Here is a 27,817-nt window from a genome sequence, read left to right as displayed (position 1 = left end):
GATGATGAAGGGGGGTGGGGATGATGACAAGGGGATGATGAAGGGGGGGGTGTGGGATGATGACAAGGGGATGATGAAGGGGGGTGGGGATGATGACAAGGGGATGATGAAGGGGGGATGTGTGGGATGATGACAAGGGGATGATGAAGGGGGGATGTGTGGGATGATGACAAGGGGATGATGACAGGTGATGATGATGAGGGTCTGGATGATGACAGGCGGTGATGATGATGAGGATGTTAATGACGGGTCTGGATGATGACAGGGGGGGATGATGTATTTCCCACCCTAGGCTTATACTCGAGTCAATAACTTTTCCTGGGATTTTGGGTTGAAATTAGGGGTCTCGGCTTATACTCGGGTCGGCTTATACTCGAGTATATACGGTATATATAATAGTTATTTATGTTCACTCCACACTAAGCAAAGCATACATTTCCTTATTCCTTAATTTTTTTAACATTTGTGATTACTGCATACTCCGCATCAGTAACAATATTTGCATCAGTTTCTGAACCATGAGCACCAGATAAAGCCACATTTGTGAGCTGTATTTCAGAATATTCAGCATCCGCAGTGGGCACTACGTTTTATGCCAGTGCGTAAATAACGTTGGTTACTTCCTTTCTCTGTTCACTCACTGCGTATGGCATATCTGTAATAAAGTACATTCCTTATTTAATACATTTATTAAAAGTGTGCAAAAGAAATTATAATCATATTCAACATGAAGTTTGCAGACAAGGAGACAACCCAAAGACTTGAGATTGTGGATTCTGTCTTTCTATAAATTTTAAGCTACTGAGGCATTCTGGGTAATAAAAGAGATGCATTTAGATGCATTCACATATTTTACCAAATAATATTTTTATACTTAAAAAGCAAACAAAATGAGGTCAGAAACACCACTGAAAACACAGGTACATGTGTGTGAAATGGGCCTAAAAGTACTTTTCTCTAGCATTCTGTGCTGCAGATACTGAGGAGCAGCTGTCTTCCATGCCTAAAAGCCTACTCCACAGGTATCACAGGTGGTGGCGATGTCGTAGATCCATATAGATGGTTGGTGGGATTATGGTTTGCACAGTACAGTTAAACTTATCCAAAAGACATTTTCTTTAAGAAGACCACCGCCTTATCCAGACCAGATTTTGTGTGATGGATTTTCAGCCTACCATGACCAGTGGCCATTTTCCTTGAGAAGAAGACAACCCTCATAGAAGATCACTTTTCAATGCAATTGGTCTTCTGAAAGAGGCTTCACTGTATATGAAAGGGAATTTTGCAGGAAAAGTATATATTTGGCACATATGGTTGTGATGTGGCAGGCCCATTTTAAGTGCATTTGACTAGAATTGTGTTGTGTCACATGTAAATGGCACTGTGTATGGTTAGCAACATGACCAGCACTTAGTATGCTGTACATATAGCTAGCTATCTGGAGAGTTGTGTTACTTCCTCCTAGTATAGTGGAGGAGCACTCAGTACTTATCAAAGAGATCTGTCAAAGTCCTCAACTTTACATGGTCCTCCATTGACTGTTATGGTTTAAAGGGAACCTGTTGCCTGTTTCAAGGGCAGCATGAAACACTATGCTGAGATACTATGATTTATTCTGAAATGCACAGTTCTAAAAAGCCGTCATGACCCTGGTAACTAATGTAAGACAGATACATGAATGGCAGTCAGGGATCACTATATTTCTCCCTTACATCTACGAAACTCAAGAAAGTTACATATAGTTACATAGTTACATAGTTAGTACGGTCGAAAAAAGACATATGTCCATCAAGTTCAACCAGGGAATTAAGGGGTAGGGGTGTGGCGCGATATTGGGGAAGGGATGGGATTTTATATTTCTTCATAAGCATTAATCTTATTTTGTTCCAGGAATGTATCTAATCCTGTTTTAAAGCTATTAATTGTTCCTGCTGTGACCAGTTCCTGAGGTAGACCGTTCCATTAATTCACAGTCCTCACAGTAAAGAAGGCGTGTCGCCCCTTGAGACTAAACTTTTTCTTCTCCAGACGGAGGGAGTGCCCCCTCGTCCTTTGGGGGGGTTTAACCTGGAACAGTTTTTCTCCATATTTTTTGTATGGGCCATTAATATACTTATATACGTTTATCATATCCCCCCTTAAACGTCTCTTCTCAAGACTAAACAATTGTAACTCCTTTAATCGCTCCTCATAGCTAAGATGTTCCATTCCCCATATTAGTTCACATCTCATCCAAGGAAAGATGGGTGAGATGTGTGAAACCCAGGGTAGCTGGCTACTGTTAGCAAAACATAGCCTGCTGGGGACTTTGGGAAGTAATTTTTATGGGCCTGGCTTTTAGGCAATTACAAGCAGGTTGGTAGTGGAGCCTATCATTCCCTTCCTGACCAGTCCAGGTGATTGGTTCAGCATCAGAGAGCTCGGGTTCTGTAGGATAACTCTTTAGTGGACTAACTTAGGTGTGCACAGTATGCAAGAGAGTGGCTCCCAGTGTAAGTGGAAACAGGCAGTGTTAGGCCTGTGGGAGCTACAGGAGGACAACATCTGGTCAGAGGTGTCATTACATTGGTAATATCAAGCAATAGGCTAAAAATATTAGGCACGCTGTCCTCTGTTAGTTAATGCTCAGCCAGGCAGGTTTTGTTATGTATAATGTGCATTGTTGCTGATTTGTTTGCTGTGAATAAAGAATAAAGCTATCTGAGGCCAGTTTAAAGCGAACTGTGTTAGACTGTAATTTCTAGAGTGCCAACCATCTCAGACCCTGGAGATGGTAATCCCTGTGAGCAAATCACCCCCAATTGTCACCACTCATTAGTGCAACTCCCATCTGCTGCATCCTGTTCCCGCATCCTTGAGTGACGCATCTTTCCCTAGGAGTGAATAGGAAGGGATGCTTTATTCATGGGCAGTATGGCAGGTAGCAGCCATGGATACCACCTCCTGCGACTTCTTACCAAGGTTTCAATGCATTTTTTTCACTGTGATTCTACTTAAACAGCTGGCATTTCAGAGTACATCATAGTGTCTCTGCTTTCCACTGCCTGTATCAGTTTTATGCTGCCCATGGTTTGGGCAGCATTAACAATCAACAGGTTTCCTTTAAGATACAGCTAGATATCAACACCAAAAAATAGGTCACAAGATACTAGTGGATATCAAATAATAATCAATCAACTTTATTAAACATATATTAAAATTACATACAATGTTAAAAGCAAGTGGTAGGCACAGCAGGAATAAGAACAGAAAAAAGGAGGGGTATACTCGAAATAACGACCACATATGGTAGGGGAACACAGGTATATCAGATAGGTGGAGTTGTGCATAACACTGGAAACTGCTGGAAACGCAAGCAGGCTGTAAATAAGAAACACTCCTAACCCATAGGTATATAAGGATGATAGGATCAAAAATCAAAGACAGTAAACTGCGAGATATGAGAACAGTCTGACAGAGTGAAGGGCGAAGACGTGCATTCGGGGCTGGAGGTGAGGTATCTCGCTACAGGGTGCACAGTTTACTGTCTTTGATTTTTTTATACTATCATCCTTATATACCTATGGGTTAGGAGTGTTTCTTATTTACAGCCTGCTTGCGTTTCCAGCAGTTTCCAGTGTTATGCACAACTCCACCTATCTGATATACTTGTGTTCCCCTACCATATGTGGTTGTTATTTCGAGTATACCCCTCCTTTTTTCTGTTCTTATTCCTGCTGTGCCTACCACATGCTTTTAGCATTGTATGTCATTTTTATATATGTTTAATAAAGTTGATTGAATATTCTTTGATATCCATTAGTATCTTGTGGCCTATTTTTTGGTGTTGATTTTTAGGTGGCCATCTCTCTCTCTCTCTCTCTCTCTTTCTCTCTCTCTCTCTCTCTCTCACTCTCTCTTTCTCTAGCACCTGGGACATGTAAACACAACAGAGAGAAATGCTATAAATAGGGGACAGATGATTTTTTTTAATTTACTTTACTTTACTTTTATCTATGCACAAATATAATTTGCTACTCCAATAATCTCTTAAGTATTTAATCTCAGGCTGCTTTCACACTATAGAATTCTCAGTTTTAAAGATCCGTTATAATGACCCGTTTACAAAACCATTAAAAACGTTACAAAATCCCATTATAGTCTATGGGATTTTTACATTACCTGTTTTAACCCGTCATAGCCCGTTATTAATAATGGACGTTATTTTGTGATGGGAGAGGTAACGGGAGAAATAGTGCATGAACAATTTTTCCCGTTACTTTCTTCCGTCACAAAATAGCGTCTGTTATTAATAACGGGCTATGACGGGTTAAAATGAGTAATGTAAAAATCCCATAGACTATAATGGGATTTTTAAACGGTCGTTTAACGGCCATTTTTAATGGTTTTGTAAACGGGTCATTATAATCGATCTTTAAAACTGAGAATTCTATAGTGTGAAAGCAGCCTGAGATCAAGATTTGTGGTTTAGTTGGTCCAATCCGGTACTTGGTGATCATACTTTGTTGTAATGAAGTTTTTAAATTTAGTATTGTAAGTAAAAAATGATTTACATGGTATCAGTTGTAGAATGAAACTACTTACTTTCATAGTCATCTGGAAGACCTACAAGTGAACTGGCAAATAAGAAAGATAAATAAATAACCAGAACAGAACATCTTTTGTATCTATTTAGATGAAGACTAAAGAGATCGGTAGGTTAACAACACCCATGTAATGCCACCAGTGCCCTAAATTAAATAAAGTTAGTTTTAGCTTGGTTTGGGAAAAAGTGTTTCGACAAAATTTGAGAAAAAAGCAGCAAGAAACGCAATGTTTGAACACAGACCTGATGAGTTTTAAAACTACTATATATTCTAATCCCATAGAGATAACAAATGGAGCAGGAAGAGGTCTGGGAGCTAGTAGGAGGGATTTGGTAGGTGATTGTCATCCTATAGTCCACAGGTAGTCAGACTCAGTACTGACCATAAAACGCTGAAAGATTTCTTGAAAGTCAGACTGTGATCACATGACCAAGGTAGGGTAATAAAACACATAAATGCAGCTGCACTGGATTAAAACAAATGTTGCTGTATGACTAGTGATGATAAGTGTGCTTGATATAGGCAGAAAAAACCTGGAGTGCAGAAAGAGCCCGGGCTACAAACAGAGTATTCCACTTTTAACTTTATTAATCCCTTAAGGACGGAGTGTTTTTCTTTAGTTTTTTCCTCCTTACCTTTTAAAAATCATAACCCTTTCAATTTTGCACCTAAAAATCCATATGATGGTTTTTTATTTGTGTCACCAATTCTACTTTGTAATGACATCAGTCATTTTCCCATGTACGCCATTGACCATGCATCTTAATTAATGATATATTTTTATAGTTCAGACATTGACGCACGTGGCGATACCACATATGTTTATTTTTGTTTATTTTTTACACAGTTTTTTTAAATGGGAAAAGGGGGGTGATTCAGACTTTTATTAGGGAAGGGGTTAAATCACATTTATTAACTCTTTTTTTTACCCTTTTTTTTTGCAATGTTATAGCCCCCATAGGGGGCTATAACATGCATTACACTGATTGCATGCACTGTTCAATGCTATGCCATAGCATAGCATTGATCAGTGTTATCTGCGCTTGATTGTTGAAGCCTGAATCTCAGGCTTGGAGCAATCAAATGCCAATTGAACAGTGTGGAGCCAGGTAGGGAGCCTCCCGCTGTTCTCTCAGCTGTTTAGGATGGGCCGATTTCACTGCGGTGGTCCCGATCAGCTCCGCTGAGCTAACCGGCAAAATATTCTCCCATTCTAAAGGGTTAATACCGGACATAAGCCCAATCGGTGATGTCTGGTATTAGCCGTGGGTCCCAGTTGTTGATAGCAACTGGGACCCCACAAATACGAAGCGCATTAAGCTTCTGAAGGCGCTTCACAGATCGAGAGCTAGCCACGGACGTAAATATATGTCCGTGGTCGTTTATTGGGCTATGTCAACCGTATAGAGGAGTTAAGTGTGTTACATGCAACACAATATATTCCTATAGACCACAGCTACCATCCAAAAATTGGAAAATCTCACTCCTAAAATTCTATTTAGTCCTGGTCTAAACATGTTCTGCTTTTAAAAAACCCATACCATTTTGTGTCTACACTGTGTCTGTATTGAGACACACTAGGATAAAATGGCATAGCCTTCATCTTTAAAGTCACAAGGGGAGATTTATGAAAACCTGTCCAGAGAAAAAGCTGATGAGTTGCCTATAGCAACCAATCAGATTGCTCCTTTCACTTTTGAAAAGGCCTTTGAAAAATGAAAGAAGCGATCTGATTGGTTGCAACTCAGCAACTTTTCATCTAGATAGGTTTCCTCCACCCCCATCCCCCCCCCCCCCCCCCCCGCATTTTCCATCCTCATCCTTCATAAAAATAGATTCAGTAGGTAACAAGAAGTAGGGGACAGATGGAAGGGATCTGTCTGGAGCCACCAAAGTACACAGGGTCTTTTGGCAGTCTGTAAGCCTGAAGATGTACATCTGCGCAAAACATGATGGGGAAGATTTATAAAACCTGTGCAGAGGGACAGTGGAGCCCATAGTAACCAATCCTTTCATTAAAAAAAAAAAAAAAGCTGGAATCTGTTTATTTGCTATGGGCAACTGCTCCGCTGTTCCTCTGCACAAGTTTTGATACATTTCCCCCTATGTTTATAAGACTATGTAAAGGCTTATTGAAATGTTTTTCAAACATCTCTCAAGGAGCTGTATTTGTACTAGCTTCCTCTTACTACATGCTATAAATAAATGAAGTAAAAAAAAAAAAATATTCCTCTTTGTTCACGTTAACAGAAAATAGAGGTCAACAAAGCTCCAAAAGCTAATGTCAGGAAAGAAATCTGATGATCTCAGAAATCATCACAAAACAGGTCACAAGTGTTACTATGACAAACAGATTAAAAATGGTTGCAATTTGTTGAATAACCCTAAACAAAGAAAACAGCAAAAAAATACTACTAAGCCCTCCCCTTTTATGTGGAGACTTTCCCCACATCTCTCTGCCTCCGACTACAACCACTCTATAAACCTATCTACACTGTTTGACAACCCTCAATAATGAGGTGGGCATGATGAGGTGCAGAGAAGTAAGGCCAAAGAAACTGTCACGTAGGGCATGGAATAGTGCGGCACTGAGCTCACCCAGAACCACTATCCCTGCCCACTTGCATATTTGCTCCAAACAGTGGATCCACAACTGGACGACAGTCTTTGTGCTATGCAGGGTCATCATTAGTAAGGATACAAAGGGTTAACAAGCTATAAAAACCGACAGGAAACCAGAATAACATATACCGGCAGATATGCAAAGTGGTAACAAACAAGAATTATGAAGATCTAGTGGCAGGAAAATAAAGTACTGACTAACAGATTCAGGACCAAAGTAATATGGCAGGAATGAGAGTAATGACAAACAAATTTCCAGGAAGAAATAGCAGCAGATTTACCAGGAATAAAGGTGAGTTAAACGGTAACTAAAGTCAGAACACTACACAGATCAGGATACACAGGTACAGGATCACATGAGACAAATCACAGAAAAATAACACACAAGGCTGGGAGTAAAGCAAGAGAAGCAATAGATCAGGACCCATACCATGATGGAGCACAAAACACAAACAAGTCTGAATACAAGTCAGGATACAGGTTTAGGCAAAAGATACAAACTTTATCAACTCCCTGTGTTAGTATGATACGTATGTAGAACATATGCAAAACTAAAGCAAAAAAAAGAATTACTTCAAAACTTGCTTATGGCTAAGTCTCCTCTTCGTTTTTTTGGGGTGTTTTGCCCCCCCAAAAATGCCAAAACGTCCGTATGGTGTTTCTCCGGCCAGATGTTAGCAGGGATTCAATGGGGAAACGCAAAACGCCAACCCCACTTTGCGTTTTTGCGTATGGGTTTTTTTCCCCTGACCCCTGTGTTTTGCTGCGCTCTGGCGGTTTTTCCAATTTGCCGCAATTCTGAGACTCTGGCATTTTTAAGCAAAAACACCATAGTTTAGGAGTGAGAGAGAGAGAAGGAGTGATGCATAGTATCCCTACTTCCCTGCGCAGCCATACTGCATTTTCCAGCACAGCATGCTGCCTGTACAGTGTCCCTGCATAGATTGGGACTTCAGCTGTGCTCGCAGGTACAGACCTGAGAGAACAGATGATGCTGAGCAGTAGATATACACTGTATATCTACTGCCCAGCAAGAACTTACAGTGAGCCTGCAATGTGTATACAGTATACACATTACTGGCACACTTAACCTCTTGCTGAGCTGTGCGCTATGCGCAAGCCCAGCAAGGAAAGAGTTAAATTACAGTGGGGATCAAAAGTTTGGGCACCCCAGGTAAAAATTTGTATTAATGTGCATAAAGAAGCCAAGGAAAGATGGAAAAATCTCCAAAAGGCATCACATTACAGATTTGACATTCTTAAAATATGTCCACAAAAGTTAGATTGTATTTCCATCATTTACACTTTTAAAATAACAGAAAACAAAAAAATGCCATCTGTAAAAGTTTGGGCACCCTGCAGAGTTAATATCTTGTACTGCCCCCTTTGGCAAGTATCACAGCTTGTAAAGGCTTGGCATTATACGGTATATAACTGTACACTCTTAGCCTTATACCGAATATACGCTCATAACATATTACAGTATATATGTTCATAGCGGTAGGTAAATTCATAGCTTTATACAGTGTATACGCTCATAGCAGTATATACAATCATGGCATCATGCGGTATGAACGTTCATAGAATTGTGCGGTATGTACATTCATAGCGGTATACGGTATATGCGATCACATCAGTCATACATTACATACGCTCTTAGCACTTATACGGTATATACGCTCATAGCAGGCATACATTATATACACTTTTAGCAGTTATTCAGTATATACACTAATAACAGTCATTGTCATTTCACGTGTACACTCTCATAGTAGTTATTCTTTCCCTCTCATTGTTGTCACTACATGTGTATGCTCTCATAGCAGTCATTTCATGAATACGCTGGCATAGTAGTAATTCTTACGCTTTCATCATAGTTGTCACGATTCGGCTTACTGGTAGTGGATCCTCTGTGTCAGCGAGGGATTGGCGTGGACCGTGCTGGTGGACCGGTTCTAAGAGGCTACTGGTGTTCACCAGAGCCCGCCGCAAAGCGGGATGGTCTTGCTGCGGCAGTAGCAACCAGGTCGTATCCACTAGCAACGGCTCAACCTCGTTGACTGCTGAGAAGGCGTGGTACAGAAGGACTAGGTAGAGGCAAGGTCAGACGTAGCAGAAGGTCGGGGCAGGCGGCAAGGTTCGTAGTCAAGATGGATAGCAAAAGTTCAGGTAACACAGGCTTGGACAACACTAAACGCTTTCACTGGCACAAGGCAACAAGATCCGGCAAGGGAGTGCAGGGGAAGTGATCAGATATAGCCAGGGAGCAGGTGGAAGCCAATTAAGCTAATTGGGCCAGGCACCAATCATTGGTGCACTGGCCCTTTAAGTCTCAGAGAGCTGGCGCGCGCGCGCGCCCTAGAGAGCGGAGCCGCGCGCGCCAGCACATGACAGCAGGGGACCGGGACGGGTAAGTGACCTGGGATGCGATTCGCGAGCGGGGGCGCGTCCCGCTGTGCGAATCGCATCCCCGACGGCCATGACAGTGCAGCGCTCCCGGTCAGCGGGACTGACCGGGGCGCTGCAGGGAGAGAGACACCGTGAGCGCTCCCTCCGGGGAGGAGCTGGGACCCGGAGCGCTCGGCGTAACAATAGTCATTTCATGTATACATTCTCATAGTAGTCATTCTTACGCTCCCATAATAGTCATTTCATGTATATGCTCTCATAGTAATCATTATTACGCTCTCATAGTTGTCACTTCATGTATACGCTCTCCTAGCAGTCATATCATGTATACTCTCGTATAGTAGTCATTCTTACGCTCTCATAATAGCAATTTCCTGTATATGCTCTCATAGTAATCATTATTACGCTCTCATAGTCATCACTTTATGTATACACTCTCATAGCAGTCATTTCATGTATACGCTCTCATGGTAGTCATTCTTACGCACGCATAGTCATCACTTTATGTATACACTCTCATAGCAGTCATTTCATGTACACGCTTGCATAGTAGTCATGTTTACGCTTTCATAATAGTCATTTCATGTATACGCTCTGATAGTAGTAACGCGACGTATACACTCTCATAGCAGTATTTTCATGTTTACGCTCTCATAGTAGTCACTTCAGGTATACGCTCTCATAGTAGTCTTTCTACGCTCTCATAGTTGTCATTCCATGTATACGCTCTCATTGTAGTCATTCTAAAGCTCTCATAATAGTTATTTCACATACACTCTCAAAGTAATCACTTCATGTATATGCTCTCATAGGAGTCATTTCATGTAGACGCTCTCCTAGTAGTCATTTCATGTATACACTCTCAAAGCAGTCATTTTATGTAGATGCTCTCATAGTAGTCATTTCATGTATGCACTCTTAATGCAGTCATTTCATGTACACGCTTTCATAGATGTCAATAATGTATATGCCCTCAGAATAGTCCCTTCGTGCATACGCTCTCATAGTGGTCATTTAATGCATACGCTCTCATGGTAGCCACTCTTACGCTGTCATAGTTGTCACATTAGGTATATGCTCTCATAGTAGTCCCTTCATGTTTACGCTCTCTTAGTATTCATTTCACGTATTCACTTTCATAATAGTCAATTCATGTATATGCTCTCAGAGTAGTCAACTAAGGTATATGCATTCATAATAGTCATTCACACATGCTTATAATAGTCATTCACACGCTCTCATAGTAGTCTTTTCATTAAGTCAACACAAGTGGCATTCCTCACAGTACCTGACACGTCTTCAGGTGAGATGCAATTTGCTCAGTTACTGTTATTGACACGTCTTCAGAGCAATAATACCTTGACATATAGGTAGCTATATCCCCACAGTACCTGACACATTTTTAGGTGGGAATGCGATTTGCTCAGTTATTGTTATTGACACATCTTCATACCTCAACATATAGGTGCTTGTATCCCCACGGTACCTGTTTTGCTTTCAGGTGGGAGTTTAACAGTTATTGTTACTGACACACCTTCAGAGCACTAACGTCTTGACACATAGGTGGTTCTATTCTCATGGTATTTGTTGTCTTTAGGTGGGATGCATCTATGTGGTGTAAGCCTGGGAGGTAAGCCGCATGCTGTTACTACAGCATATATACCATGTACACTGTTACCACAGCATAATTCATGCATTGGCTTCTAGCATGCATTCTTTGTATACATCCATGATGCAGATATGCCAGGCATGCCTGTGCTGTGGTATCTTTTCTACATATATGCTTTGCTATGGCACTGTTACTATGCAGTCGATACTACAGGGAATAAACAATGCATTCAGTTATCAACTTATTAGGCTGTTATAGTTTAGTCTTGCTTCTCTCATACGTTCTGGTCTACTAATTGCATTAGGCTGCCACATTGGCATTGTGTTGGTTTCTCAGGTGCTGCAGTTTCCTTATAACCGTGCTCTGTTTCCCACATTCTCAGGTCGGTCACGTTTAGGCTTCATGCGAGCAGCATTTGTTTTTCATGTCAACAAATTGTTATTTCAGGCTGTTGCGTTATCAGCACTGTGCGGTTATTATGTCTGAGTGTTCAGTACATCACTTAATTTAGCTTAATTGTTGTCATACTGTTCAATGCTATACTCTTCTTCTCTCAGGCCCTGCATTTTCAGATGGTCAGTCAGGTTCTCATTTCCTCACTGTTCTGCTCTCATCCATCATGTTAGAGGTTATAGACTTGTTTCTGTGCATGGTTATATGTTTTACACTGTTCAGATCAATTAGTTCGTATATAGGGATAACCTTATTGGGTACACATGTCATGGCACTTTATTGTTACTGACACATCTTCAGAGCAATAAGGTGACGACACTAAGGCGGTCATATACCCGTCAGGCCTGCCACGTCTGCAGGTGGTCATCTCACGTCCGTCACGTTAGGCGGTTAAGGTTTTGCATTGGTTCGGTACATGGCTCTAACATTGTTAATGCATATGGTCAAGGTTAGCGCCTGTTCTGTGCACATGGCTTAGGGTTTCGTTCGTCGTTTATGGTGTGAGGTTGTGTAAGGTGCATACAGTGTCAGAGTCCGTTTGTGGTATGTAGTTCAGCATGTTGTACATGGGCACAGTGGTAGCAGTTATCTTCTGGCATGCTGTAATATAGGCCTGTTCTTGTATACTGACACTTTTTCAGAGCAAGAACATTTCGAGACATAGGTGGTTGTTTACCTGTTGCCTGCCATGTCCACAGGGGATACTCAGTGCAGGTTATTGTTACTGACGTGCCTTAAGAGCAATAACTGTGACACATGGGGTCATTTTCTAGATTATGGGGGTCGTGTTCACACACATCACATAGGTTACTGTTACTGACACATTTCTGCAAGAGTGCGTACATCTGGTGACTGAGGGTATGACTGCATGTAGTCAGGTTATGGCTTCGGGTAAAATATTTACACGAGTTTCGGTTAGTCTACAGGTGAACATTCGTCATAAGGTCATCATCTGCAAAGATCTTTCTAGTTGTCAGGTTATCATTTATTTTGTCTCTTAATAGCAGGGACCTGGGATAGCTTTATGTTTATGCCTGGCAAGCATAGAATAGTACCCTCCTTGCCACATTGACAAAGGTAAGTTGGCGAATATATACAGTAGCTAGGATGTCAGCCTGGTTTGATATCGATTCATTATATTCAGTGTAGGCGTTACTACCACAAGCTTCTCATTACCAGTTGGCAGCTGCAATGCCGTCTCGCAAGATATAGTTAAGCCTAGGGGACATGATGGTTGAGGTGGTTAGTGTGTCATTGTCATTCTTTCTATTAGGTCTGACTTTTGCCCTCTATAGGCGTGTCCTCGAACGCTGTTCATGGCACACCTCTGACCGCTTTGCTAAAGGTATTATATTTCATACTGGTAGGTACCCAACATTTGCAGCCACAAGTATAAGTTTGTAGCTCGAGTACATGTATTAAGCCTGTTAATGGCTGTATTTGTGCGAGGGACGTGAGTAACCATCACCCCCTACACCTCTAGGTGGGGTTATAGGAGTTAGGGCGGGAAGGGCATGCATATATAATGCCCCTTGTGCCTTAGGGCAGAGCACACGTGACGTTTTTGAATCCCACCCATCCCTCCCTTATTCATTAATTTATCCATAGATTATGCCCTCTATAGGCGTGCCCTCGAACGCGGTTCATTGTACACCTTTGCTAAAGGTATTATATTTTATACAGGTAGATACGTAACTTTTGCAGCCACAAGTACGAGTTTGTAGCCCCGAGTACAACTATAATAAATGTCCCCCTAGATGAACAGGTCAGAACTGCAAATAGCAAAATAAAACTAACAAAACAAAACAGAAACAGAAAGGGCTGAAATAAAAACAGAACTAAATCAGAACAAAACTGAAATCAAGAGCAAGAACCAGAAAGATGAGGAGGAATGAAATACCCCACCTCAGCTGCTGATAGGTCTGGGCCTGTATCTCCTAACTGTCCAGAGTGCAACATGCAAAGTTTGACCAGGTGCGACCATTAACAACACAGTTCTAGGAGCACTTTCAAGAACTACAAATCGTTTCTTTATAAGAAAATTAAATAAATATCAAAAACAGACTTATCTGCATACTGTGTCAAAATACATTACCTTCTAGTCCTCTTCTTATGTTTGCCTACCGAGAAAAAGTAGAGTATTAAATTGGGTCAACAGCATGCCATCATTTTTACTCAATCTATGTGTTCCTTGGCTTTCAGGTCCCAGATTTTTTTTTTCATAAATGGGGGAAAGGTTGTAGGGACTGAAGTTAATCATATGATTTGGGTGTGTTACCATGGGGAGTGATGGAGTATTAGCTTTCATTTTCCATGTATCTGAAATATTCCTGCTGTCAGCACTAAAAATATAGGTCAACTGACTTCTGTGTCCATCCAAGTATCATTGATCCACTTACCTTCCTGTCTATATTTCAATCTAGAAACCTCTTAATACAGCTATAATACATCATGATTTATATAATCTTACCTCTTAGTTTGATGAAAAAAAGAGACAGCAATAAAATGGCAAGAAGTGCAATAAACCCTCCTACAGATCCAGCAATCGTATAATAAGATCCATCAATATCATGAGGAGTCTGAGGTCCTGTAACACAACATTAATTACTTGGTAATTTTAATTGTACATTTAAATATATTATGGTAAAAACATTTATCCATCAAAAAAGAAAAAGTAATGTTATATTTTTCACTAATGATTTTGACAACGTGTAAACTAATATCTATATTGTAAACCATGGTTAAAACAACCAATCCGAGACCCTGTAGTCAGTGCTGGATGGCAGTGGAAGAGGGGGAGGGGGATTCTCTTCTATGGGTCTGAGCTCAAAAGGAGGACAGGCTAATTTGTAATCAGGTTTGTCTGATAAAAACCCTAAAAGAGCAAGGTCTGAAAGTATGAAGGATGTTGCTGAGATGCAAAAGAGACAACTGTTGAGATACCATACTTCTATTAAAACAAAAACTCAAGCCTTTCAGTACTTGTCAGCTGCTGTATGCTAAATCTTTCAAAGTTGATGTTTATAAATCACCTGGAGCCAGAAAGTTATATAAATTTGTAAATTACTTCTATTTTAAAAACACAAGTTTCCCAGTACTTTTAAGTACTGTAAGCCTTACAGGAAGTCATGTAATTATTTTCCGTAAAATAATGTCAGGAACTGTCCAGAGCAGGCGCAAATCCCCATAGCAAAGCTATCCTGCACTTGACAGTTCCTGACATGAACAGAGGTGGTAAGTTCGCTGTGTCTGACTGGAAAAACTACACGACAAGGCATGTAGTATCTGAAGGTACTAGAATGCTTAATTTACCTATTTTTATGGAAGTCATTTACAAATTCGTATAGCTTTCTGGTATCAGCTAATTTAAAACCTTTTTTTTTTTTTTACTCTGGAGTACCCCTTTAAATACTCCATTTTAACCCCTTAAGGACAAAGGGCGCACCGATACGTCCTTGGTCCTGCTCCCGTGATATAACGCAGGGTTACACGGTAACCCCGCATCATATCACGGCGGGCCCGGCGTCATAGTGAAGCCAGGACCCACCGCTAATAGCGCGCAGCGCCGATCGTGGCGTCGCGCTCTATTAACCCTTTAGCCGCGCGCTCAGAGCTAAGCCACGCGGCTAAAAGTGAAAGTAAAAACTGCCGGTTAGCTCAGTGGGCTGTTCGGGATAGCCGCGGCGAAATCACGGCATCCCGAACAGCTTACAGGACAGCGGGAGGGTCCCTACCTGCCTCCTCGCTTTCCGATCGCCAAATGACTGCTCAGTGCCTGAGATCCAGGCATGAGCAGTCAAGCGGCAGAATCATCGATCACTGGTTTCCTATGAGAAACCAGTGATCAATGATAAAGATCAGTGTGTGCAGTGTTATAGGTCCCTATGGGAGCTATAACACTGCAAAAAAAAAGTGGAAAAAAAAGTGAATAAATAACCCCTCCCCTATTAAAAGTTTGAATCACCCCCCTTTTCCCATAAAAAAAACACAGTGTAAATAAAAATAAACATATATGGTATCACCGCGTGCGGAAATGTCCGAATTATAAAAATATATTGTTAATTAAACCGCTCGGTCAATGGCGTACGCGCAAAAAAATTCCAAAGTCCAAAATAGTGCATTTTTGGTCACTTTTTATATCAATAAGTCCTATCAATGCAAAAATGGTACCGTTAAAAACTTCAGATCATGGCACAAAAAATGAGCCCTCATACCGCCCCATACACGGAAAAATAAAAAAGTTATAGGGGTCAGAAGATGACAATTTTAAACATATTAATTTTCCTGCATGTAGTTATGATTTTTTCCAGAAGTACGACAAAATCAAACCTATATAAGTAGGGTATCATTTTAATCGTATAGACCTACACAATAAAGATAAGGTGTCATTTTTACCGAAAAATGTACTACGTAGAAATGGAAGCCCCCAAAATTTACAAAACTGCGTTTTTTTTTCAATTTTTTCGCACAATGATTTTTTTTTCCATTTCACCATAGATTTTTGGGCAAAATGACTGACCTCATTACAAAGTAGAATTGGTGGCACAAAAAATAAGCAATCATATGGATTTTTAGGTGCAAAATTGAAAGAGTTAGGATTTTTTAAAGGCAAGGAGCAAAAAACTAAAATGCAAAAACGGAAAAAACCCTGGTCCTTAAGGGGTTAAAGGGGTACTCAATTCCATACTCTGGGGTACTCCATTCCATACCATTTAAAGATCCATTTTTAAAGTTTTTAGTTCATCATTTGCTGGGGAGATGTATTTTCTGAATCAGACTGTAGCAGGTACACACACCATATTACCCACATTGCAACCCTACTGCAACACTCTTCACATTGTTGCAGATGACATTTAGCTCACTCTTCCTACAGAAGAGTTTAGTCATGTTGAATGTCTAGTAAATAGGCTCTAAGCCAATCCCATCATAATACTCATGTACCCTAATATTGATGCCCATGTATGCCCATGTACCCTGATCATGATGACCATGTACTTTAATCATAATGACCATGTACTCTGATCACGATGACCATGTACCATATTCATGATGCTCATGTACCCTAATCATGATGCCCATGTACCCTAATCATAATGACTATGTACTCAGATCATGATGACAATGTACCATACTCATGGTGCCCATGTACGCTAATCATTAAGCCCATGTCCCCTAATAGGGTAAATGAACAGTGGTTGTCCAGATGGGGAGGCCTTTTTAATTGTGATAAAATGTATTATAACATATTAAAAAAAACAAATCGGGAAAGTGGTAAACAGCTTTTCACTGCATTGTGTGTTGAATGTTTAGAAGTCCCAACACGTGAATGCATAGCTTAACCACAATGTATGCAAACAATTACATTTTTTCCAAATGCCTGAAAAAAACACTAATCTGCCACCTTAAATATGACATAAAAGTGGGAGGGGCTACAAACCTGGGATATTTGTATGTATAGCTCACTTTCATATTCATAAATCATATATAATAATAAAATGCTAACATTGCACAATACCACATTAAATAAACGCATGCACAAGATGTGGCTATTGTTAATACTGAACCAAATATACCTGGTATAGGCGTTGTGTCTTCATTCTCAGTTACATTAAGTGAATATCTCTTTACTAGCTCCCATTTCATCTTCCCATTAACCCAGGTATATCTGATATTTAAATATTCTCCACTGTCCGAGGACTTCAGATTAAACAGGTGCAGTTGAAAATGTTGATCAAGTAAACCTGAATAGTTTTGAAACTGAATTCTTTCTTCATGATTTGTGTCATTGGTAGAACAGCACAGTCTATTCCATGAAGAACTAAAGTCGTCTAAATTTCGAGTTACCTCAACTGAAAATAAACACTTGGAAATATTTTGCCACCTACTCATCCATAACAAAATGTATGAGCCATTATACTTAAACTGACTTGGGAAGGTAAAATTTTGCCCGGTCTTTATTGTAATATTTTTTGGCACCATTACATTATTTCCTGCAAAAAACAAGAAAAGTGATTGACACTTAACCCTTTATCACATACCTTTCATGTTTAGCTCATTCTATGAGTATATAAAGAATAGTACATACCTGTAATCGATGTGTTAACAAATATCTTTTGGAATTTACAGTTCATATGTTTTTGCGTTACATTAATTTGTTCATCCATGCAAGTGAATATTCCCCCATCAGATGGATCTGCACATGTTTTGGTTGTTCCAGAGCGCTCAAAGTACTCTCCAGTATATGTGTACCATACAGATGTGTTTCCCTTTTCAGGCTTGTTGTAGGTAATGTCCTCTGCCTTGTCTATAAGTATGACTTCTGAGTTTACTGTAAAATGTTAAGATCCGTAAGTTGAATGTTCTTAGAAAACAGGAAAACATAATATAGGCTACAATATATACAGTATGAGCTAAATGAGAAATATTGTGACAAAAACGTTACTTTAAGCAATCGTGAAAAAAATAGAAAAACTTCTGACAAACAGACAGGATGTTATTTTTTACCATTTTTTTTTTCTAATGGTAAAACACTGTTGGGGTTAATTCCTACACATCCTATATATCAGTGTTGCCTCACCTGCAGCCCTGGGGCCATAATGCATCCGTTTAGGGGCATGCTTTTACAGAAACATTGCTGTCAAGCCTTCTCTTTCTGAATATCGGCATCCTTCTGATTTAGAGAAAGTGTCAGGGTGGAAAACAACTCTTGTTGTTAGTTGGCTCCAAAATAAACAATAATCAAAACAATTTACATAAGATAAACCAACAATGGACTAGAGATTAAAACTGCAGCAATAGCCATATGTACTAAACCATGGGCATACAAACCAGCATCTCATGATCAATAAAATGGACGTAGCTGAGAAAATGGGCAGACTACATGTAATGCTGATACCCCAAGATAATTTAATGCCGCAATACTTAACCCCTCAAAGAGCAGGCCAATTTTCGGTGTCGCCCTTTCCTTTTTTTCCCCTTGCCCTTTAATATTCATAATTCTTTTATTTTTTGATCTACACATCCAGCTTGTTTTTTGCGGGACCAATTGTGCGTTGTAATTTCATAAATTTTTTCATAACATATGCTCCAAAACGGAAAAAGAATTATTTGTGAGGTCAAATTAAAAAAATAATTTTGCTAAATTGGGGTGGTTTCTTTTTTTACGCCATTTACCCTGTGGTCAAACAAACATGTAATTTTGGTACTTTAGGTCAACATGCTTAAAACAATACGCAATTTGTATAGTTTTCATCATGTTTTACAAATTTTTAGAAACAACATTTAAATAAAACTTTTTAGAAAAAAAAAATTTTAATTGCCATTTTCTGACCCCTATAACTTTTTTTTTTCCCCGTATACTGGGCTGTTTGAAGTTCATTTTATGCACTGTAATCTGTTGTTTGTATTGGTACAATAATGGTATTGATCTGACTTTTTGATTGCTTTTTACTTTTTTCTGGGGTACGATGTGATTTAAAAAAAACGCAATTCTGAGGTTTGGTATTTTTTTTTACATTTACGACATTCACTCTACAGGATAAATAATGTTTCATTTTAATAGTTTGGACAAATACGCACACGGCGATACCAAACATGTTTTTTTTTATTCTGTTTTCATATTTTTATTGAAAATAGGAAAAGGGGGTAATTAAAAATTTTGATATGAAAGGGGTTAATGTATGTGGGTTAAATCTTTATCACTTTTTTTTACACTTTTGTTGGACCTCACAGGGGACTATTAGGAGGAATCATTAAATTCCTTATTCAGATCAATGCAGTTCCATAAATCTCCATTGTTATCTGTGCTCATTTGGTTGAGCCTGCTCCAGACAGACTGAACCAAATGCATGGCTCCCCCCGTGATTGTGCTGCGGGTAAAGGGTTAATAGCCAGCTGTTGTGATCGCCGCATGCCAGCTATTAGCAGCAGCCCTCACCTACAGGACACAGCTGGGCTCCCCAGTATGGTGTCGGCTTGAGTCAGGAGCCTGCAGAATACACCCTTGTTGGCATGATGACGTGTATGCACGACATTTGTCTTTAAGGGGTTAAAGTAGCACTTCATGATTTTTTTTATAGGCTATTATTAGAGAATAATAAAGAGGTTATTGTGTATGCCTTGTGTTCATCTGTTTATCCTCCTATTCCAACTCCTAACTCAACACTGAACAGTTCCTTCCCCCTACACACATGGACCAAGATGGGAGCATCCCACTGGGGCATCAGAATCACCTGGTTCACTCTGCAGGGCTTTCCTTAAGGGTAAAGTAACACTGATAATTATCACATAACACAAAATCACATTACAATACAACAAGATGTACCCCATAATACTGGGCCTAGAACAGAGATACTAGAAGTGCCTAAGGCAACATTTACTGAACAGGACAACATCCTGTACTTGAACACCACATATCGATGCAGCTGTGCTGGAATAAAACAAATGGCGCTGTAGGACTAAAGTGTGCATCATATGGGCAAGAAAATAAACTTGGAGGATTTCTATAAAGCACTAGGGAGTGAAGCAGTAGTCCCAACATGCACACCTGTCCCTGATGCTGTAGGTAGAGACTGCATTGGGAGTCCTTACTCACTATCTTTGAAACAGAGCTTAAGTTGAAGTGCCATTTGGTGGTCTCCCTTGTGTGTAGTGCAGTGTATGGCATCCCATCCTGTGCCATAAAAGGAACAAGAGATTAGGGAAACCCCGCTGGTGTATAGATGGGGCATTCCCAATGAGGATTCCCTTCTCCGTCTCTGTCCTTATATTTACCTGATGGGACAGGTAGACATCTGGCATACAAACATGTGGTGGTCCAGCAGTGCAGTTAAATGGCCATTCAGAGACTTAAAACTAGGACAATCAGGATAAGTAGAAAACAGATATACCAGCAGACTTTTAATATGATAAAACTCTGTTACCATTATATTATAAACAATGGACCTCTGGTATAGAGCACAATGTAAGTAGAGTTTTTGTTCTATATACAGACTGAATTGGAGTCTTGTAATCACCAAAAGATATGATTACAGAGGCATCATAGAAATGGACCCATTTAGTAAAGCGGTTTACATTTTAGCCTAATACCAACTCAATTATAAAAATAAAAGGAAGGTAAGTGATATCAACGTTATTCCATATTAGTTTGAGATTTTAGTACCTACCTGCCAGACTGTAACTCGAAGGGTTAATCTTTCCTGAGGTTTGGCTTGGCCTGGTTGCTTGGCTATGCCCTAGCCATTCTGGGCTGTAGCAGCTAATCAGGCTGAGCCTGCACCTGTGGTGTGAGCATTTAAGTTCAGCTCATTCTGTTTCTAGTAGCCAGTGAAATAACTTAGTTTTCAGTAACCAGCGTTGTTATGTGGATATTGATCTTGGCTTGGCTTTTGACCTGTTTTCTGCTCTTGTGTATTGGTACCTCGCCATTTCAAGTTGCTGACCCGGCTAGTCTGACCTCGCTTTTCTGTGTGTTTGTCTATATTTTTTTCTGTTAGTTTTGTGTGCCTCCAGCTTTTCCAAACTTCTTCAATATTGTATTTTATTATTTTCACGTGACAGTCCCTGCACGTAGTTAGGTAGGGACCGTCCTCATAGTTGTGGACCCGTTGTTTAGGACGGGTACGCAAGTAGACAGGGACAGAGGGTGTGGGCAAGTTTAGGGCTGCACTCTATCCCTTCCCAGAGTGACAGCTGTGTTGTGAGATTACCATAATGCTGCTGATTTCTTTTTTGTGAGATGGCTAATTCCTGTTGGAGTTCACTCCGTCTAACTACAAGTTCCAGAATCCCTTGTTTATAATTGTGAAGTCACTTTTCTCCCTCCTACACATCAGCCACCCCATCCATTGAAACATACCTGGGACAATTCCCTGCAGCACTGTGAGCAATGATCCCTCCACTCACCCAGTGGTCACTCCACCCACTGAAGCAGACAGGCTCCCTTTGAACACCTGATTAGGGATGTAATGTCTCTGGTGACACTGCAACCTGGGAAAACCTGAGACGACACTCATTTTGTATGCCGGTAAAAAATAAAAATCGGGCCAAAGATCACATAAGAATTTCAAGACCATATTATGAACTACACTAACTTTACAGCCTCTGTAGCATAGTCAAATAAAAAAAATCCTCAAATGTTTCTGGTCCCTATCATGTACCGTGTGTCTTTCATGTGTCTGGCTAATGGGGTTTGATACAAACATCCCTCTAAGTTTAATCCATACTCAATGCATTCAGAAAGTCTTCAGACCCTTTCACTTTTTTATGTTGTGGTCTTGTGCTAAAATAAAAATCATTCTATAACACTAATATATAATGACAAATTGAAAACAAAATGGTGAAAATCTATGCTAATGTATTAAAAAGGAAAAAAAAACGCAATATTTTATTGACATAAGTATTTAGACCCATCACTTAGTACTTACCGTATTTTTCGCAGTATAAGATGCACTTTTTCTTCCCCAAAACTGGGTGGGAAAAGTTGGTGCATCTTATACAGCGAATACACACCTATCAGGTCGGTCCCTGCGGCCATCAACGGCCGGGACCCGCGGCTAATACAGGATATCACCGATCGCGGTGATGCCCTGTATTAACCCTGTATCAAAGCTGGCCGCCGCATCTGAAGCGAAAGTCGGGCTGTTCGGGACCTCGGCGAGGAAATCACGGTGTCCCGAACAGCTTACAGGACACCGGGAGGGACCTTACCTGCCTCCTCGGTGTCTGCTCCGTGCCGGGATCCCCTGCATGGCGGCGCTCTCCTTCTATGTCATCACGTCGTCGTGCACGCCATCCCGTCATCCAATAAGAGCGGCGTGCGTAGCGACGTGATGATGACGACGTGATGACGGCGACGGAGAGCGTGGATCCCGGGGAAGAAGATGTCCGGAGCGTCGGGGACACCCCGGGGACGTGGCGACAGCGATGGAGCGACATCCAGGGCAGCGGTGACGGGTCCGGAGTGGCGGGGACATGTGAGTACTACCTCCTACCCAGTGGTCTTCAACCTGCAGACCTCCAGATGTTGCAAAACTACAACTCCCAGCATGCACGGACAGCCAACGGCTGTCCGGGAATGCTGGGAGTTGTAGTTTTGCAACATCTGGAGGTCCGCAGGTTGAAGATCACTGTTGGGTGCAGAATCTTTTTTTTCTAGATTTTTCACCTTTAAAATTGGGTGCGTCTTATATGCCGGTGCGTCCTATAGGGCGAAAAATACGGTAGTTAAAGCACATTTGACAAAGATTACAGTTTCCAGTCTTCCTGGTTATGATGCCACTAGGTTTACAAACCTGCATTTGGGAATTTTCTGCCATTTTTCTCTACAGATTTTATCAAACACTGTCATGTTCAATGTAGACAGGCATTTTCAGGTCTCTCCAGAGAATTGGGTTCAAGTCAGGGCTAAGCCACTCATGTGTTGTCTTGGCTCTGTGTTTAGGGTCATTGTCTTATCAGAAGGGGATTCTTCAGCCCAGTTTGGGATCTAAAGTACTCAGGTTTTCATTAAGAATATTTAAGCACTTCACTCCTATTAGCTTTCACTCAAAATTTAACTTTTATTAAGTCTAGTCTAAAATGCGCCATGAGACAAAAGTGCATCTATATGTATAGTCTTAGACCTGGGGTCAACTCAGCAGACAACCAGAGAAATGAATAAGCACCTTCACGACAGTATAAAAACAGTAAAGGGTACTATGCAAACTAGTCTCAGACTCAGAATCAGACAAATACATAGCAATTTCTCAGCCCTATGTTCCTACGCGTTTCAGTCCTATAATCAGATGGGCCTCATCAGGGGGGATATAACAGGTGTGTGGTTACAATGTATGAGCTAGCTAATAAAGTGCAAGGAAAAGAAGTACAAAACTATACTGATCCGATGCACATGGGTACGGTATATAGTGAGACCAATGAGTAACACTTTACAGACACCAACACCGAGGTTCCAAACCATCAATAGGTCAATATGATGCTGCTGAGTATGAACTCCTGTGCAACCACAGTGGAGGGGGGCCATGAAGTCATGCTTTCCGCCTGTCTAGTCCTGATCAGTCTCCCTTCCCAGAAACTTAAAACCTTCCTCACAGCATGATGCTGCCACCACCGTGTTTCACTGTAGGGATGCCAATAGGTGTGATCTGACCAAAGAATCTTCTTTCTGTCTGGGAATCCTTTGGGTGCTTTTTTGCAAACTCCAGATGTCAAAAGACTTGATCAATGAGAGTCTCAGTGCTGATCCCAAGGGCCGGCCTTAGGTGTTCAGGCGCCCTGTGCGAGCTAACCCTGTGGCGCCCCCCCCCCCCCCCCCCCTATTACCCCATAAACATACACAAAGAGGAAAAAAAATCTTTGTAACAAATATTTTTTTTAAAAATATTTAATCAATCCCCTGCCCCCTTAATCAGTCCCATGTCCCCCTTTATCAGATGCAGTATAGTTCCCCCACATTAGGTGCAGTATAGCTCCCCACAGTAGGTGCAGTATGGTTCCCCACATCAGGTGCAGTATAGCTCCCCCACATTAGGTACAGTATAGTTCCCCACATTAGGTGCAGTATAGTTCCCCCACATTAGGTTGGCAGTATAGCTCCCCACATCAGGTGCAGTATAGCTCCCCATATTAGGTTCAGTATAGTTCTCCACATTAGGTGCAGTATAGTTCCTCCACATTAGGTGCAGTATAGTTCCCCCACATTAGGTTGGCAGTATAGCTCCCCACATCAGGTGCAGTATAGCTCCCCATATTAGGTTCAGTATAGTTCTCCACATTAGGTGCAGTATAGTTCCTCCACATTAGGTGCAGTATAGTTCCCCCACATTAGGTGCAGTATAGCTCCCCCACATTAGGTTGGCAGTATAGTTCCCCACATTAGGTGCAGTATAGTTCCCCACATTAGGTGCAGTATAGTTCCCCCACATTAGGTGCATTATAGTTCCCCACATTAGGTGCAGTATAGCTCCACATTAGGTGCAGTATAGCTCCCCACATTAGGTGCAGTATAGCTCCACATTAGGAAGAAGCAGGTTCCCCACATTAGGTGCAGTATAGTTCCCCACATTAGGTGCAGTTTAGCGCCCCCACATTAGGTGCAGCATAGCTCCCCACATTAGGTGCAGTATAGCTCCCCCACATTAGGTGCAGTATAGCCCCACATTAGGAAGAAGCAGGTTCCCCACATTAGGTGCAGTATATATAGCTCCCCACATTAGGTGCAGTATAGCTACCCCACATTAGGTGCAGTATAGCCCCACATTAGGAAGAAGCAGGTTCCCCACATTAGGTGCAGTATAGCTCCCCACATTAGGTGCAGTATAGTTCCCCACATTAGGTGCAGTATAGCCCCACATTAGGAAGAAGCAGGTTCCCCACATTAGGTGCAGTATAGCTCCCCACATTAGGTGCAGTATAGTTCCCCACATTAGGTGCAGTATAGCCCCACATTAGGAAGTAGCAGGTTCCCCACATTAGGTGCAGTATAGCTCCCCACATTAGGTGCAGTATAGCCCCACATTAGGAAGAAGCAGTTTCCCCACATTAGGTAGTAGCAGGTTCCCCAAGTTCGGTAGCATTGTCGTTCCCCCATTCCCCCCCTCCCCCCACCGACTCACACACACACACAGACAGACAACCACACATGCGCACACACACACAGACAACCACACATGCACACACAGACAGACACCCACACATAGACATAGACAACCTTACCTGACCTGCGCTTCTCTTCTCTTCGGTGGTGCCCTGACGAGTGATGTCACCGGCGTCCTGTGCGGGTCTGCGGAGGTACGTCACATGTGCGACATCCCTCTTCAAACTCGGCCCGCCAGCCAACCGGAGATGCGGAGGAGGTCAGGGTAAGTGAAGCCTTTCGGTGTAATGAAGAAAACTGTGCCCTGTAGCGGAATGTGACCCTCCGCATAGGGACACAGTTGAGGGAGGGTAGTGGGAATGTAATGAGAGGGAGCGGCCTGCAAAGCAGAAAACTGTGTCCCTGTGCGGAGGGTCACATTCCACTACAGGGCACAGTTTTTTTCATTACACCGGCATTTAGCGCTGCTTGCACGAAGCAGGGCTAAATCCCGGGCGTCGGGCAATACAAATTATATATACTTGGTTCGAACTGTGTCGGCCGCCCGGCGCCCCTGTTGCTATGGCGCCCTGTGCGGCCGCACAGCTCGCACACCCCTAAGGCCGGCCCTTCTGATCACTAGATATAGCCTGAGAAGCACTTAGACTTATAATGGAGCCCATTTATCAGGTGGACTGAGCACTGAACTCGGTACGTCCTCTGGCTATATCTAGAGATTGGAGGGAGTTCCAGTTCTGAGACCCTAACTCATCAAAACATTTGAAATGTCTGCATGACATGTGAAAAGTTATTTTTTTTATTATAGTAACACTTTACAGTGTCCCTGTGATTAAGGAATACTTTTGGCATTTCTGTGTGACATGACGTAAGTTTTTAAAATGAACACTGTAAAGTATTCCTGTCATTTAGCAACATTTTTGAAATGTCAAAAGTTTTGATTGTTAGAAGCTATGCGCTTCGTTCCCCAGCTCACTGTGATTTCTGTACAGTTGCAGGAGATGTTTACAGTTACCCCCCGACCTATGATGGCCCCGACATACGATCATTTCAACATACGATGGCCTCTCAGAGGCCATCGCATGTTGAAGGCAGCATCAACATACGATGCTTTTGTATGTCGGGGCCATCGCATAAACTGCTTCAGCTGCCACCAGATTACGGTGCCATTTACGGTGCCCTGTGTCCGGTAATGATCACTTACCTGTCCTCGGGCCTCTGGCGCGTCCTCTTCGGGATCCCCTGCATCATCAGCGCTCTCCATCGTCGTCATCACATCGCTGCACACGCCGTCTCGTCATCCAATAGGAGCGACGCACGTAGCAACGTGATGGCGGCGGCGGAGAGCGAGGATGTCGGGGAAGCTGAGGCCTTGCCGGAGCGTCGGGGACACCCCGGGGACGCGGCGACAGCGATGGAAGGCGACATCCAGGGCAGCGGCGACGAGCGGTGATGGTCCGGAGCAACGGGGACACGTGAGTATAACCTCCAATACCAGTGGTCTTCAACCTGCGGACCTCCAGATGTTGCAAATCTACAACTCCCAGCATGCCCGGACAGCCGTTGAACTCAAAAGAAATTCAGATCACAGACCACACAATGAATTCTGACCCAAGCCGACCCAAAAATATATTCAAACCCCATAAAATAGGATCAGAGCCGAAAATTAATTCAGACCACTAAATTAGTAATCCCCTAAATCACACGGGAGAGTCAGCTCAAATCTCTATAAGTCCCATACTACCAAGTCCAATGTCTATCAATTACTCCAGGACTGTGACAAATTACCAGTTACTTCAGAACTACCACATGTACCTCAAGTACTGAATTCTCAGTTCTGCCTCAATTCCAAAGTATTATTCACCTGTATTGTATTGCATTCTGAAGTAAAGTTATCCATAAACTCTGGCTTTTGAGGTTTTTTTCTAGGGCTGGGTACAGATTTCAGCTTTAATAGGAAAGTGGTTTGTGGAACTAAATATCTTAACATAGGGTTGCACCACCTCTGCCACATGATACTACAACCCCCATCATCCAACATTTACTATGAACACAACCCCACTTTTTGCGTCACATATTTGACAATTTGCCAGTTAAGTATCCATCATCACCCCCTGTCTACTATAGATATATGTTATAGATAGATAGATATTGTATATAGGCTCATGATGTGAATGAGGCTTTAAAACCTAGAAAAACAAGACTAGTTTAAATAAAAACATACACCATTGTTCCTTTTAGATTCCGTATGAATTAAACAACAACAAAAAATACACAGCATGCTTTGTTAGAAAAACGACAACAGACAGAGTCCGTACAGCAAGACACAGGGGCTGAATTAATTGCCGGGCCAAGGCTATACACATTACACATGCATCATATTTCTGATAAAATCTAATTTTTTATAAAACTTACCTTTTTGTTGAGTTGTTAATAAAAATAGCAGTAAATTAGTTAGTATAACTTTCATCATAGCAGACATCTTCTCCTATGCATTTTACTAAAAGTGCAATGCAACGTGACCTAGAGATAACCACATCCTTCCTTTTT

General features: G+C 41.6%; 1 protein-coding gene across 1 annotated transcript; it reads right to left on the bottom strand.

Moving 5' to 3' along the window:
• On the bottom strand, positions 1 to 27,817 carry LOC130366918 (uncharacterized). Its single transcript, XM_056569276.1, has 7 exons — positions 27,683 to 27,817; positions 17,765 to 18,007; positions 17,253 to 17,669; positions 14,150 to 14,266; positions 13,775 to 13,799; positions 4,585 to 4,616; positions 1 to 655 (listed from the first exon to the last, which is right to left on the bottom strand). The coding sequence occupies exons 1-7, from the start codon at positions 27,747 to 27,749 to the stop codon at positions 591 to 593; spliced, it is 966 nt and encodes a 321-aa protein (XP_056425251.1). The 5' UTR covers positions 27,750 to 27,817; the 3' UTR covers positions 1 to 590.

The sequence above is a fragment of the Hyla sarda genome, chromosome 4 (assembly GCF_029499605.1).
Source record: "Hyla sarda isolate aHylSar1 chromosome 4, aHylSar1.hap1, whole genome shotgun sequence".
Classification (NCBI taxonomy): domain Eukaryota; kingdom Metazoa; phylum Chordata; class Amphibia; order Anura; family Hylidae; genus Hyla; species Hyla sarda.
This window is presented reverse-complemented; position numbering and strand designations above follow the sequence as displayed.

Coding starts and splice junctions, on each gene's coding strand:
- LOC130366918 (XM_056569276.1), bottom strand. CDS start 27,749: ATGTCTGCTATGATGAAAGTTATACTAACTAATTTACTGCTATTTTTA. Junction 18,008..27,682: donor ATTAACAACTCAACAAAAAG/GTAAGTTTTATA, acceptor AACATTTTACAG/TAAACTCAGAAGTCATACTT. Junction 14,267..17,252: donor AGACACAACGCCTATACCAG/GTATATTTGGTT, acceptor GTTGTGTTACAG/GACCTCAGACTCCTCATGAT.